We start from the raw sequence: 16,365 nt of genomic DNA on the forward strand, positions 1-16,365 counted from the left end.
AAAATCCTCATTTTGTTAAAAGCTGAGTGAAATATTGCTGTCTTGTTAAGATTTAATTTTCCTGCCTGCGATTTTGCTTAATTTCCCTCTTCCTGCAAGCGCTCGGAGACACCGGCCCTTTAAATTCTTTAACGTGCCCCTCCGTCACGTTCCCTTGTTTCTCACCCGAAATAACTCATCTTGACCAAGTGCTCCTTTACCCCCCTCTCACGGGCATGTTTATTTTTTGCTTGTTTGTGTACTTTGTTAAGGGAGCGTGCATAAGGTAACCCCTCCTATGGCATTGTGGTTAAAGTGTTGTGGTCGCTCGGTGGACAGGAACGGGTTCTGTCCCTTTTTTTTTTTTTTTTTTAAATTTTGTTTTAAACTTTTGCATTCAAATTTCTGTTTCTAGCAGGGAGAATGTGAGTCCCGTTCCCCATGAGAACTGGAAGGTGGCGGTACATAGCACCCAAACCACAGGAGTGTGGGTCTGCCTCCACTCAACTCACTTCCACAGTGTTTACACCTCGTGTCTCGTGTTCCTGAGTGCTGACGATCAATAAAACGACGGGGAACAGAGTACGTGCTTATGCGATGAATCGGCTGGCTGTCAGCATTGAATCAGAGTTTGCGGAAACATTTTTTTCAGTTGTTTTAGTGTAGTTCTTAAATTTAATGTTGCTCAGTGTTAATAAAATTATCAGAAAATTATTTATTATTGCAATTTTTAAAGATTTTTGAAGATTTTAGCCTGCGAGGACATCAAGGGGCGTCCCTATTGCTAATCTTTTCTCTAACTCATCTGGGGTTACGAACAAATTCAGTTATGAACAGACTTGTGGCCCCTGTGGTGTTCGTCGCTGGAGGAGCCGGGGTCCTCAGGCTGAGCTACCTTGTAAAATTCCCGCTTGTGTGAATGAGCGAAATTGTAAGTGGGAGGAATACTCCTCGTCAGCCTGCGGAACTGCTCTGCGCGCGGGTCCGGGCTTGCTGAGCGTTTTCGTTGCGCTTTCAACCGAAAGGAAAAAGCGCGCGCTGGATGTCCTGCGAAGCTGCAAGCAGATGCACTTTAACCGAGGTACGCTGCGCGGCGAACGCCTGCGGTTTACGTTTCAGGGCTGTCAGATGTGCAGCAGCAGCCCTGCGCACACGTTATTCTTTAGGATGTCTTGCACCCTTTCATACTGTACGGTTACATCCTTGAGCGCTGCCGACGGGTTGCAGAGGTGCGCTTCAGTCTGTGGGTGGAGCTTGTGTTCATTTACTTGGGTGTGAGGTGGGCCTCCGGTGTAATTACGCATATTTTCCCATACTTTGCGATGGTGGCTAGGTGGCGTTGTCATTAACGAACCACGTTCATAGACAAAGTGGCAGCAAGCTTGAGTGGTGTTCTGTACCCCGGTACCCTCGGATGTGTGGTATTGAAAGGTGACCGCGTGATTTTATATGAATGCCTCACGTTGTATGAGTATTTCAGTTGTAAATTGTTATTCTACTTGAGCGGGGCACCTTGTCGCCAGGAGAGAGGTGCATCAGCTCCAAATGTGTCTTCTCAGAAGGCCTTTTGTTCATTTCCATGGACGCCCCCCCCCCCCCCCCCAAAAACCCCCACAGCCGAGGGTCATGTCCTCGTCGGGGGGGGGGGGGGGGGGGGGGGGGGGGGGGGGGGGGAGGTCTGCAGTAACGTGCGGCTGCAGGTGGCAGAACTGTCAACTGTTCATGTTAACCAAGTGCTTCCTTTTGTGGGGTTGCTGGGTTGGGGGAGGGTGCGTGGAACGTGCTGCCATCTGTGTGCTCCGCATCCGTGGGCGGATTTCGGTCAGATTCGAACCCGAGACCGACCGCGGGACACCTGTGCGGAGAGCGAGAGCCATTCTGAAAGTGACCGTCTGAAAATATCACTGTGGTGCTCTCGCATCTCATCGCTGTTTTTGCATCTTTGCAGTTTTTTTTTAATCGTATCTCAGCATAAGGTACAACATTTAATATGAGAGCCATGGTTTTCCTTTAGTATAATTTTTCCATTGTTTGTATCACTCATGAATTACTGCCACGTTGTCACATTTCTGTTTATATTGGCAATATTTTTATTCCAATTGGTTTTGCTGTAATTTGCCAATTTGGGTGCATATTGTAAAATATTGTGTGCAAAACCGGGCAGAATGAAAGATATATGAAATAATAAGGGGAGGTAAATTAAGCAAACGGTAATAAAGAACAATGCAATTTAGTTTCCATCTTGTGTGCACAAACTGAGAAATGAAAAACACATTTCGGGGTATTGTTGCCTGTGAATGGGGGCCATTATGTGAAGCGTTCTTCACGTCTATGTCGCGAGGCGCTTTTCCACAGACCTGCCTTTCTTCATTTCGGATCCATTCTAACACTGAGTGGAAATTGTTAAATAAAAATTCTCTCATGCGTTTTTTTTTTATTTTCCTGCTTTTTTTTTTTTTTTTTATCTCAGACATTACAAACACCATATTTATAAATTGCCTTTACTAAAGGGTGAATGTTTATTGCTTTTAGATACCAGTTCCTTGCACGTGGAACAAATATTGGGTTTTGCAGCAGTGTGCTGTGTTACGGAGAGGATATTTGGCGGTGTGCTGTGTTACGGCGTGGATGTTTTCACAGTAAGCTAGTTGGTGTGTTGTATTAGTGTACTGTGTTAGAGAGGATATTTGGTGGTGTGTTGTGTTACAGTGTGGATGTTTTCACAGTGAGTGAGGTGGTGTGTTACGGCAGTGTGCTGTGTTACGGCGTGGATGTTTTCACAGTAAATGAGATGGTGTGTTACGGCAGTGTGTTGTGTTACGGAGAGGATATTTGGCAGTGTGTTGTGTTACGGAGAGGGTGTTTTCACGGTAATTAAGATGGTGTGTTGTATTAGTGTACTGTGTTAGAGAGGATATTTGGTGGTGTGTTGTGTTACAGTGTGGATGTTTTCACAGTGAGTGAGGTGGTGTGTTACGGCAGTGTGCTGTGTTACGGCGTGGATGTTTTCACAGTAAATGAGATGGTGTGTTACGGCAGTGTGTTGTGTTACGGAGAGGATATTTGGCAGTGTGTTGTGTTACGGAGAGGGTGTTTTCACGGTAATTAAGGTGGTGTGTTGTATTAGTGTACTGTGTTAGAGAGGATATTTGGTGGTGTGTTGTGTTACAGTGTGGATGTTTTCACAGTGAGTGAGGTGGTGTGTTACGGCAGTGTGCTGTGTTACAGAGAGGATGTTTGGCGGTGTACTGAGTTACGGAGAGGGTGTTTTCACAGTAAGTGAGGTGGTGTGTTGTATCAGTGTGCTGTGTTATGGGAAAGATAGGAAAGATTGCAGGTTTTTCTCTTTTTGAATTTAGGTATATTTTGGTTCATGATTTATTTTTAGACTTTATGTATCTCAGGAAGTTGCTGTGCGGTGTGGCCGTTGTGTGCTAAGAAGCGCTTATGGAGAGATGAAAGGCAACACAAGTGCAATTTGAAGTGCGGCGAGTAAATGGGGCCTCGGCGGACAAACACCGCACATCCCTGAGTCAACATGGAGAAAATGGGCAGGCGGACTCAGGTGGCTGTGGCCCCTCTCCTCAGAGTCTCCGCGTGAATCTGCAGGCTCACTTTAACGCCTAAGTGGTTAAGCGCTCGAGTATGAAGAAAGATGCGGGGAAACACTCCCCCCCACCATGCGGTGGCCTTGACCGAACACTCGAGGGTAATCTATCAATAAATAATCAATGTGTTTTCTTAAACAGCGGAACGCAGAAGAGAAACAGCTTTTTATTTCTGAAAGGATTGGAAGACAAATGCGAGAGAGATTTCACCTGTAAACAGCGGTGCTGTATGAAATTGGATTCGATGAAGTGAAACGACAAAGATGCCCACCGTCGACAGCTGCCCTTCACATGTGGCCTTTTGGAAACCACTGCAATGCGCGGACCCCCATGACCCTTGGACCTAATGATCGCTGTGGATGTGGGTGGGCTCCCATTGATTGATTTATGCTCATCACGGCTTTTCACTTCGTTTTGGCTTGATAGATCCCTCTAGGGTGAGAGAAATGAAGATGTAATAGATACTAGGAACTGTGTTTGTCTTTGACATCATTAGCCTGAAGCTATGAATCTGAAGGGCGGTCAAAAAACAGCACTGGTTTGTTCATATTGACTTTTTAAACGGCCTTGACATGTTGGTGGGGGCGCCTTCTCGATCGATTGTGCCGTCTAATCCATCTGTCGGTCCTGTCGAAGGGTATCGTAAAGCTAATAACACATGGAATGTCCTCAGAAGGCAAATAGTTGAGCGATGATTTGAAAAAATTGAATCGCTTAACATGTTTATACCTTTATACTGGCTGTTCACTTGATTTATTCATTCATCGGACACTTTTCTCCAAAGCTAATTAAAATGTTAACGTAGTACACTGGTTTACCCATTTATGCAGCATGATAGGTTTTTACTGTATCAGTTCTAGGTAAGTACATTCATCAGCAGGAGTGGGGATTCGAACCTGTGACCTTCCCCTTGAAAGGTGAGGGCTCGAACCACTACGTTTACTTTTATTCATCTAGCAGCGCTCTTCTCCAAAGCGACTTATAGCGTTCAGCTACATACAATTATTTACCCATTTATACAGCCGGGTAATTTTACCGGAGCAATTTTTTGGGTAAGTACCTTGCTCAAGAGTACTAAACCCAGAACTGAGATTGGAACCTGTGACCTTTTGGGCCCAAAGGCAGCAGCTCTAAGCACTATACCACCTGCTGCCCCCGACCAACTGCTCTTCGCAAACACAGTTGCAGAAGATGCGGCATGTTGCCGGTGGTCTCAACCAAACTGTCCCATCCTGCTCGCAGCTTTGAGGAGCGGAACATTCACACACTTCACACCCACTTCTTTTACATCCTTTTGCCATCACTGCAGCAAACCTGGCCCAGTTTTTATTTTATTTATTTATATTTTTTTTCTCGCACGTTTGGATGGATAATTTTAAGTGTTGTGTAAATAGCAGTTAGAAAGAAAAGAAGAAGTGTGTTTTTGTCGCAAATTGCTGATGGGGGGAAGACGGAGGCGTTTGTTTGAGACGTCGTAGCGGGGTGGAACCCCGAGCGTTGTCTCCACTGCGTAAGTAAATAAATGCGCACGCGCTTCCCGCCGCCTCGAACCCTTTGTGGAGCGCACCAAACAGCCGGCGATGATGGAAAGTACAGTTGAGGTTTGCGGTCGCTACACAGAACAAACAGGCGAGCGCCGGGACAGGTGGGAGAGGAGGTGTGGGAGCCGGCGGGACAGGCGCGCACCACCGCTGCCTTTGATATTCACACCGTGCCGTGTTCTCTCTGCACGCATCGCCCGTGTTCTGCTAAGTAATTGAGCTTGAATCGGCGACGCCGGAGGCTAATTGCGAAAGCGAACCGTCTCATGGAGCGCGTTACGTGGCAGGTTACGGTGCGCAGGTGTTATTGAATTTATTTTTCACATTCACCAGATTTGGAGAGCTGATAATCGTGGCTCGAGAAGATGTAAATGTGGCAGGATTGAAATGCGACGTGGATCGCGGGGCACCCCGTCCCCTTGTCTCGGAGATTAGCGAGATGAGGTGGCTTTCTGCTTCCAGTCTGGGTCGCTGACACATCATTATAAGGTCTTACTGTCCTCGGATCAGGTGCTCTTTGAGCATAATTGTACTGCTGACCCAGTCCTACATGCCCCTGTCCAAGGTGAGACATCAGGGTGTGGGATCAGTGCTCCACGGTGCCCTGTGCGGTAGGTTCAGAAAGCACACGCATCGCCCTCCCCGCAGAATGGCATCCCACATAAAGAAGTTTCCACATATTGGTGTGTGAAAATGGTGACCTTGAGTAACATAATCCACCTTTGGCCTCTTGTAATGGAATTTTTGCCTTTATTTATGTATTTTTACTGATATGCTCACGTGTTGGAGACATTAACTAGCACCTTGCACTCTAACACGTAATTAACGTCGACTCGGACCTCCGTGTGCCGGAAACCAGCTGCTCTCTTCGGTACCGTGGAATAACTCTTAATAAATCTGAATAAATCTGATAAAGTATGCGAGTTTGATCGTTTTGTTGCAGCATTGTCTTTATCATGATATTTTAGGGATTTTTTTTTTTTTTTTTTTTTTAATTAGTGACTGCATTGGCAAACCCCCACTGCAAGAAATTGTGGTAATTTGACCTTTGTGTAACATCCGTAGCAGGGAAATTTCACAGTTTCACAGAACCAGTTAGGCTTGATTCGTGGGTAAACCTGTGATCAGTTTGCCGGGGGTCTTTATCAGGTTTTGGCTGCATGTTTGAAGCAGCCGGAGCAAATCAATGCCAAAATGGTAAAACACCCCTAGTACAGTAGTGAGGGTCTCCACCGGACAGGGAGGGATCTCTCGGTGAAGCCGAGGTGGAGCCTCCACCTCTGACATGAACACGGGTTTCCGCAGGAGCCTTGCAGCATTGGAAGGGAACGCAAGCTAATGTATTTCCCCAGGAGGACTATTTAGATCACTTCTTTCGTCTCCCTCTTGGCTGAATAAGTTTGCTCTGATGAGTTGTTTTAAATTGAGGGAAGAGCCGCGTGACAATAGTGCATGAAATAGCTTCTCCTCGTTCTGAGTGTCACGTCGATAAGTCTCCCAGAGCTCGCCTGGAGACACGTTAAGCAGAGTGAAAGGCGGCATTAGTGAGACTGCGCTCCAAGAAAGGAAGCGGCCCGCTGAGGTGAGCCGCCTGGGATTTCGCTAACTTGTAGGTCTCCAAAAGCTGCCGTTGCACGTGGCATCCTCTTTTGTGGGTCATGTTCGGGGATTGTCTTTGGTTGGTCCTCTTCAGTTGGTCATCATTGGTTGGTCCTCTTCATTGGGTCTTTTTTTGTTAGTCCTCTTTGGTGCAACATTTAAGGTGCATCAGTTCTACCAGTCTTCTTTGGTGGGTCCTCTTCGATTGTTCCATGCTTCTCCAGAAAGTGAAGTTCTCCTCCATGTTATACTGTACGTGTCAGGTGGTGTTGTGGTTACAAAATTAAACTCAAGAGCTTCAGGCTCAAATTTTTGGAGGTGTTTAACATTTTCTCTTCTTGTAAAATAGTCTTTTGTCCTTCTAGATAGCCTTGAAGAAAGCGAATATTGTAACTCTAGTCCTTAAACGTTGTGTTCTCCTGCTCTTGGCTTTATGAAATGTTTTGCAGTTCTGATTTTAATCCTTTTCTCTGTTCTTGCCTCCTTTTTCCAACAGATCGATCCCAAAGTTGCCTTCCCCAGACGTACTCAGCCCAAGGTATGTAGAGAGTGACGGATAAGGTGTGGTGCGGTTCTGGTAAAGTGGGATGTGTTACCATGGTTTGTAGAATTGGTGTCTTCTGAGGCGTCTTTCTTAACTCCGTCGAGATGATTTATCTTCACGTTTGTGTAGCTGGAAGAAGCTTGTTTGCCACAGGAAATTGGTCATTTGTGAGCGGAAGAAGACGGGTTGGACAGTAAAGGGTGATAGTTTACCTCTGATCTGGATAGATACAGTAGATGTGATGATGGTCGGGCCTGAATATAGCACCTGTCCTGTGTCGTCCTACTTTGCTGATGTCCAGGACCTTTTTCTAGCCTGTACAGCGAAGCTACTTTTTGCTGAGCTTTTATTTGCAGTCATGGATCTGTAATGGACCTGCCTTCCCTGCCCACGCCTTGCGGAGGTGCCTTGCGGACTCGTTTGGGATCGAGCAGGGAGCTGGCAGCAAGCACATGGTGTCTGGAGGGTTTAAGCATATGGCCGAAGAGCCATACCAGTATCCAGTCTTTTGTCGTTGCTCTCTGCTTTTCCCCCCATTTTTCCTGACATTTTTCCCTCCACTTTCCCCATAGCTTTCCCTTGTCTTTCCCAATTTTCCCGCCCTTTTCCTTCAGTTTTCTCCTCAGCGTTCCCTCCTTTCTGTCCTCGCCTTTCTCTTCATCTCCGCCTCCCCCCTTCGTTTTCCTCTTCGGTTTCCCCCAAGCTTTTCCTATTTGCCTCCAATTTTCCCCTCCATTTTATCCTTTTTGCTCATGTTTTGCATTGACCTCTTCTAACGGCTCATCGCTCACAGAGCTGAAGAACATTAGCTGCTCTTCCTCTCAACTGTACTGAGTGCATCCGCTGTCTTTGAGGAGCTGGAAGCGGATTGTGTTCCTTTAATTTGCGCTTAATTCTCCTCCCAGGTGGAGAGGATGCTGCTGGCCGATGCTTGATAAAAGTTTTAAATGCTCACTCTTCCTTTTTTGTGTTTCTCTCAGACAAGAGAAAACGTTTGTACACCTCAATTACACCATGTTAGAAAGAGCTGTGACGCGTTTGCGGCATTTGTGCGTCAAGTTGATGTGGAATCGCAAGCTTAAGGGCAAGCTCATTAAGGAAGAAAGGGGGGTTCATTTGCGTAAGTATTAAACAGAGAATGTGGATTTCAAAGGATTTTCAAACAATAGGATTAACGCAGATAGATTAGCATTGCTTGTGCTCCCCCCCCCCCCCCCTTATGTAAAATTAATTTGGAGTGCCAGCAAATGCTTCTGGAATGGGCCTTTGTGTGGCTTGTGGAGCCATGCTCGCCGCTACGCTCTCATTTCTGTACTGCTCGCGTGCCATAGCGTAGTCCTGGCGATTCGCCCCCTGGGGTCGGCGTCCAGGCATCTCGGGGGACACTTGCTGGGATTCGAAGCAGAACGGCCGCCGTATGGGTTCCGCCGAGTGCCGAGTTTTGTGGAACTGGCACGCCGCGGTTGCTGTTGAGAAATCGGCGTCCAGCAAGGCTTTTCAGTCACGGCACCCCTGAGTGCCCCCAGGAACCGGCATCCTGCAATATTCATAAGTTCCAGCTGGTGTGTTATAGATGTCTAATGGGAACATGATGATGCACCAAGACTGGCATATTGCTGTTGTAATCGATGGTACATTAATGTTTGTGTGTTTTAGCTTTTTTCCCCAACATTTATGACTGCATAAATGAATTGCCCAATTTTTTTCTGCTGAATATTTTTATGATTTATTTTTATTTCTCAAATTCTATTTTTTAGATGCTTTTGAGGAGCAGGGCATCGTTTATCTGTAGAGTCGAATTGAAGCTTCCACACATCGCACGGCTTTCTAGTACTTAGAGAGGAAATTAGACAGGCTTCTGAGCGTGGAGCGGAGCGAGTCCTGGATGGGCTTTCGAACCCGTGTCTCCTGGCTCCCGCAATGATTGTGCACCTGTTGTACTGGAGGGGAAAAGCTGTCCAGCCAGCTGGTGGTTTGGCAGCCTTGGTGTTCCAGTTAAGGACCCCGCTAAGCGTTGCGAGTTCCCTGTTCCGTGTTCCCATTGCACGCGCCCTTCTTTGTGTTCTCTCCTCTTTTCATGCCCGACTGCTGCTCTTTCTGGCTCCTTTGGCTGGGCTTCTGTCTCCCGATTATCATCGGTATTATTAACCATTATTCATCTCACACTTTCCTCCAAGGTGACTTACAATGTCAGGTTTATAAACTGAGCCACTTACACTGACTTATCCATTTATGCAGCTGGGTAATTTTTACTGTATCAGTTCAGGGTAAGTACCTTGATCAAGGGTATTTTGAGCAGGACGTTGGGATTCTACCCCAGGTTCTTTAGTTGCAATGTGACAGCACTAACCAGTGCGCCACCTTCTACCCACATTTGCTCCTTGATGCTAAGCTTGAGCTTTTGAGATACGCTGCACTCGCACCAGAGTATTAAAAACGGAAGAGATTAGCAAAGCAAACTGCCGTATGTGTGATGTTTGAACCTCCAGAAATGCGCATGGAAACAGCCTTATGCTGCTCTGATGTTGAGTCGCTTGACGCAGCGCCTTGCGTGAGACCAGTCGGAACTGTGACTCATTCTGTTTTTGCTGCTTCCGCTGTGTGTTTCTCGCACTCCTTTGCTCTGTGTGTGTGTGGGTAACACTGTCTTAACAGACTTTGTCTGAACCTCCCAGTCTTGCGTCTTGCGTCACGCGGCCTGTTCTTCATTGGCCAGACCAGGTTTCTCCAGATCAGTTCCGGAAAGCATCTTATCCGTGATTGCCAGCAGTACGTGGGCAGTGTGTGGGGTCTGAGGTTAGAGGCAAATCCGATGTTGACTGACATTAATGAGGAAAACATACACACGAGAGGGATGTAGAGCCTTTACATAGCATCTCATGAAGCTCGTCAGCGCAGCTGGGTCATGCAGGAAGCTCCAGACTCCTCACTCATTATTCAGGATTAATAAGAAGATATGCTGGCCTGTGGGATACTCTCATTTAGTCACATGTCTTCCTGGTTACCTCATTGGGGCAACGGTTTTACCTTTGCGGCGAAGATTCAGACGCATGTGTTGAGCTGTCGGAAAGGGAACAGAACAGAGATTGGTTTCAGGGTCAGGGTAAGCCACAGCGAGATGGATGTTCAGAGGTATTGTTTTGAGGTTGGGAAGATCCTGTGTGCAGGTGAGAGTATTTGGAGGTGCCCAACTTTTCCTCCTGCATGCAGAGCTTCTGACTTTAGGGTCTCAACCTGATGACCTTAACATTTGCTCTTAACCTTTGGGCCTCAATCATTGCATCTCAACCTTTGGGCCTCAATCATTGCATCTCAACCTTTGGGCCTCAATCATTGCATCTCAACCTTTGAAGCATCTGCCATTGGGATTCAACCTTTGGGCTTAACTTTGTAGGCTAAACTCTGAGTTCAGCCCTGGGCAAGACCTGATAGCAGGAGTAATGCCTGAGAAAAATTCATAAAACTAAAATCAGTTTTCTTTTCCTTTTTTTTTTTTTTTTGACAAAAGCAGTGTTTCACAGGCACCATCGCTGAGAAGCAGATCTGTCTGTGCATGTCCTCGTTTCCCTGCTCACACGATGGCTGCTCGTGTGTTATGTGTCACACCTGATGACTAGGCACAGCTGTGCTCGGAGTCATTACCCATTTTCTGGTACACTTGTCTGGAGAACTGATGGAGGCTCCTGGGAGAGTTTGCGTCAGCTCGAGTCTACCTGAGGACACAGCACTGCGTGCCTTCCTTTACTCCAGAACCTGTATATTTAGCAGAAAACACATCTCCATGAGCGCCCTCCATGACTCTTCACTGTGGGTGTGTTGCGCACAGACGGCCCACGTCTCTATAGGGATATTTCACTGCATGGTTGACCTTGTTCTCTCGAGGAACCTTCTTCACAGCACACTCTCCCACCGCACATGGAAAACATGTGGTCACATCTTACATGGCCACCAAAATCTCCACAGTGGAGGGTAAGAGAAGGCCAAGATGAAGATAAAGGGTCCCGGAAGATGAGATCTAAAGGTCATGGAAGAGGTGTTTCGGGGTCACTGAGAGTGAGTTGAGAGGTCATGGAAGGAGGATTCTGGAAGGCAATAAAATAAAAGTTTGGAGGTCATGTGGAGTTTGAGTAGCTGAGCTATGAGCGTGAGAAATACCGTTGTTGTGGACAAACACTAACTCACTGTAAGAGCACTCAAATTTTCCATGGAAACCATGAATATTTAGAGGAACAAACCCAATAGGAAGAGGAAGGAGAGTAGTAGCAGATCCCGAATGACCTTTAAAAGTCTTACTGAAGGTCACTGACAGGAGGATGGCAAGAAATGGGGAAAGAAAAACATCAAAGTCACTTTCATGCCTGTCAGCGTCCTTCACTGTGAAGAACGTACGTCCATGAACGTCCAACTGATAGATCTGGAGACCACATTGAGGAGGACCTTTGAGAGATCAGAGTAGCTCTCCGCTCTGCTTCAACCTGGAGGGTCAGCTGAGAAACATTGCTGTTCACCCGCTCAGGTGATCGGAAGATCTTGTATATTTGGTTATTTGGTGGAAGCGATTCTTTGGCCCCGACTCGGTGCATTGGCCGTCCTCCACACTACTCTCCCTTGTCTGCTGTTCTGCAGGGCAGCTGTGTGTGCCAGGGCAGCATGGCAAGGACTATTCCGGGGCTTGGGAGAAAGATTTTTGTTCTGCTCGAAACGTGACTCATGACGGACAGCCGCCTGCTGGCCCCCCACCCCCGCCCTCCATCACTGCCGCTCCTCCCTCTCCTTCCACAGCTCCATAAATCTGGGGCTAAATATAGCGGCTGCCTTTCTCAGGCAGATAGAGATTACTGGCACACACACGTACACTCACTCAGACACACTGACACACTGGTGCGCACACACCAACGGGAAGAGACATTTTCTATGCTTGTGTGCTTTCTCTCTCACACACACACACACACACACACACACACACACACACACACACACACACACACAGAGTCTTGTACTGTAAGTAGCTTAGTGTACAAACCTCTCACTGTTTCACTTTATTGAAGAGCCATCAGGTGAATGAATAAATAAGAATAACAGTAATGATGGTGATGATAGTATGTAGCCATAAGCCCGTCGGGTGAATTCTTCTCTCTTTTCCTTGTCCCGTACCTGCTTTCCAACACGGTACTCAGTAGATGTGCTCACGGTCCTGTAACTTTCCTGGGAAGTGAAATGCAGAGACGACTGACGTTGGGCATTGCGTCATGGGACTCGTTCCGCCAGATGTAGTTTTGTGTGTTTTCAGCGATCCATCCGAGGCACGGGAGCTCCTGCTGGATTTTCTAGATTTTTAAACACACTCTTACCGTTTACTCACCGACCGTCAGCTTCATGCTTGGGTTTAATTAAGTCGCCCCTCCACCCTTTATCATATTTGCATAAACAGCCTTTCGTGTTGGATACGATGCTCGGGAGTTTGCGTCTCGGTTGAGCTAACCTCTGCTGCCGCTGCGAGGAAAACAGGATCTCAGGCGTGTCTCATCACCAAGGTTTGTGCAGAGGCTGGGCTTCCAACCCTTTATTACTCCGCGGAGGCCGTTGTGTGCTGTAACAGGTAAAGAGCTTGATTCCACACTGTAAGGTCCTTGGTGTGGTCTTCAGCAGGGATAAGTATGGACCAAATACTGGAGCTTACCACTACTCATGGTACCAGCACTTGATGACATGCTGGCGTGTTGGGAGTTTGAGGATATGGAGTAGCACTTTGGCCTTTGACCCCTGATCTTTGCTCCTCCCAGTTCAATGTTCAGTAGAGTGGCTCTCCAGCCTCTCAAGGACCCAGAGCAATCTTGGCCTGCAGGAGCACCTGCCCAACGGGGGCTTGTATGTCAGAAATGGTTTTTAAGCATGCTTTGGGGAGGGGCCGTGGTTAGGGTTAGGTCGGAGGTTATAGTTAGGGTGGGGGAGGGGAGCAGCAGGGGGACTTTCGGTGCTCTATTAGTAGCATCGTGAAATTCTCGCCCTGGTTTGGGAATCCCAGAGGGGGTTCACCTCGGACTGTTTAGAGCAGTTAGCGAATCATCAGTTGAAAATGAAAGTAAACGTTATTGCTACAAATAATCACTGCTAATAGTCAACACAAGAGCAGTGGATGTTGGAAATGTGTTATTTGTGAATTTGCTTGACGCTCCAGGGTAACTTACATTTGTTAAACTATTAAGCCAAACCCTTGATCTTGTGTGCTGAATATAGTTGGATGTGTGTTTTCTGTCACAGGCTCCTTAAGCCTTTAGGGCCCTGACGTCTGGTACAAGGTGAGTCTCGGGTGACGGAGGGGGCACAGTAGTGACTAGGCTGGGGGATTGTCTCCAGAACAAAATAATTGGTGGAAATTAGTGTCCGTTATGAAACTCTGAGCTCGGGTCTTTTGATTCCTGTTTGGTGTCATGTTCAGACTTGGTAGATTGTCCTCCCTCTTGGTTTTCAACCTTCACAATTTCAGCGGTTTTTTTTTTTTTTTTTTTTTTTATGCTGAAGTATTGAGTGTTTATCCATACAGGCTACTTTCTGGCATGGGTCCTCGAGTAAACCTGCGTCTTTTCATCTTACTCCCTCCGGGCTTTCGGGAATTCTCTCGAGAGGCGGTTGACAGATGTTGCAATGCGTCATTTGTGGGACGTCAGGCTTGTTAGCTGGGTTTTACCGCAGTGTAGAAACTTACTGTGTTAAGCTGCTTTGACACTGACCTTGCTATTTATGCAGTACGTATATAATTTTCATTGTATCAAATCAGCACAAGTACCTTGCTCAAGAGTACTACAGCAGGAGGGGTTCGAATCCAGATAACTGGATTGCAAGTCAAGGGCCTGGAGGAAGTTTCATTGGAGAGACAGAGGACCAGAAACGGGCTTTAATGTCGGTATGGTCTTGTAGTGTCCCAAAACCTCTGTTCCTTGAACGTGGCCTTTGGAGTGAGGGTTGGTTGTAGAGGAGATGAGCGCTCAGTCTCAACTGCTTCACTGATTAGTGCGTCCTGGCTTCACAACACTCTGCACATCTCTCGCTGGGTACTGTTTGCCCGGCCCCCCACGCATATTTTTTTAACGTCTTTGACTTTTTGCGCAGTAGAAGAAATGAGCAGTCAGGTCTGTTTTGTGATGAAGTCCCACACTGGGGCATCACCATCTGTGACCTCACTCTGTTTTTGACTGTGGTTCTCTCCTGGCACTGGTCTCTCCTCCCCATTCCCTGTCTTCCATCACCTGTAGGTACATTTGATATGAATTAATACATTGCGTCTGATTGGCCACATCGTTAAGAGTCAATGCTTCCTCTGTATTCCTCATCTTCCTGTCTCCACCGCACCGTCTGGATGCCTGCTGGTTCTGCGGTTGAGGAACTCGAGCACCCTGAGTTCTTCCCGAGAGGTTGGCAGTTAAAATCCTAGGAGGCTTTTGTCCAGATGAGTCACTGTATTACATATCCGCCTGTGCAAATGGATGAGAGTTTACCTAAGCAGTCGCCATCTGTGGGCTGTGGTCCATCCAGATCTCCTGCCCTTCCTGTTGATAGTTGAGGGAGAACACTTAACCACTGTTGTGGGAACAGTGAGTGCTGTGACCTTGGACTGACCTTCCGCTGAACTTGAGGAGTCTGCTGGCTTTCTACCTCTTTGGCCATGTGTCGTGTATCAGGATGCAGGGTAAGTATGGTGAGGTAGTCAGGAGGGTAAGTCAGGGTAATGTGATGGAATAAAAAAAATTTAAATGTTCACTATTTTCCAGGAAAAAAACCAAAAGTTTTAATTTTAAATAAAATAATTGTGTTATTCTCCTTTTCCTTCTAATATTAAGCATTATTTAGGGTGATTTTGGGGTGAGCATGAGATGGGGTTGGAACAAACTGGCATTTTCCCCCATGAAACAATGCAAAAGCGATTTTATTATCTGGTTTCTCCATATTCTGTCGTTTTCAGGAACAAATTAGGACGAGTTAACGGGGAAATAGTGTATTTTATTACTTTATCTGATTTTCTGCAAAGCAACTTAAAGTCTTAGGCTGCTTACAGTGATTTACCCATTTATACAGCTGGGAAATTTTTAGTTTAACAGCTTATGGGGTGGGATTCAAAACTGGGTCCTTTGCCTGCAAAGGCAGTGGCTCCAAGCACTGGTCCACTTGCTGCCCATCCTTATAAAGGTGTACCTGATCAAGGATGGTGAAGGGCTCACTGAGCTTTGAAGTGAGGAGAAATGTGTGCTGTACTGCCAGGGACCCCCCAAGGTTGCGAAGGACCAGTCTGGACCAGTGTCTCTAAGTCCTGCTTTGCACTCACAGCTGCCCAGTCCTACTTTTAATGCAAAATGTGGTACTTAATAATGTTCCTCCCACGCTTAAAAAATTTTTTTTTTTTCGTTTGTGTGTATGTATTTTGGAGGGAATAGGTGTACCTTAATGAGTCGGTGAAACAGTCTGTGAACATCCTCAGCAATCAGCTGACCGATGACGTGTGTCTGTCCTGCGGTCTTGGGGCTCCGAGGCCCCACATGAAGGTGACAGAGATGAATTGCAGAGAAGATGATGAAATGAGGTTGATTTATGGCTTGTGTTCATGTGTAGCCCTTTGTGCCTCATTGAATTAAAACATTTTGACTCTGCCCCCACCATGTCTGTTATGGTTGGGAGCCATCAGAGGGACTCTGCTGGGCAGTGTAAGGTGGCTGAGAGGTCTCTGTGTCACGTACAGTGTGCAAAACACATTCATTCATGTTTGGTTATGAAAGGAGCAAAACTTAAACATGATGATAAGATCAGGAGGTCTTGATCAGTGTTGCTGTGGGGTAAGTTATCATACTCAGCACAGCTGAACACCCTAGTGATGCTCAGTAACTTAACAGTGCATCAGATAATTTCAGTGTCTTCCTATAGGACCTGATCAGTATCAACACCCCAGTGAGAGAGCTGTGCTCCTCCACATCTGGCTGCTTGGTGGTCCCACTCCCAAGTCTCTAAAATCGAAAGTCTGTATGTTCTCAGTTTTGTCCTTGAGGTGATGGAACGAACTCTGTCTGTCCCTCAGAGCTGCTGAATCCCTCCTAACATTCAAGAA

The 16,365-nt window shown here is 46.7% G+C and overlaps 1 protein-coding gene across 2 annotated transcripts in view; it reads left to right on the plus strand.

Moving 5' to 3' along the window:
• The window catches only part of LOC108921740 (RNA-binding protein Musashi homolog 2-like), a 106,216-nt gene that overhangs the window by 2,620 nt on the left and 87,231 nt on the right, over positions 1 to 16,365 (plus strand). For both annotated transcript variants that reach the window (XM_029249364.1, XM_029249363.1), the window contains exon 5: positions 7,224 to 7,265. In XM_029249364.1, the coding sequence (XP_029105197.1) occupies positions 7,224 to 7,265 (42 nt within the window). The remainder of the gene's footprint in view (positions 1 to 7,223; positions 7,266 to 16,365) is intronic.

This window comes from Scleropages formosus, chromosome 25 (assembly GCF_900964775.1).
Source record: "Scleropages formosus chromosome 25, fSclFor1.1, whole genome shotgun sequence".
NCBI lineage: Eukaryota > Metazoa > Chordata > Actinopteri > Osteoglossiformes > Osteoglossidae > Scleropages > Scleropages formosus.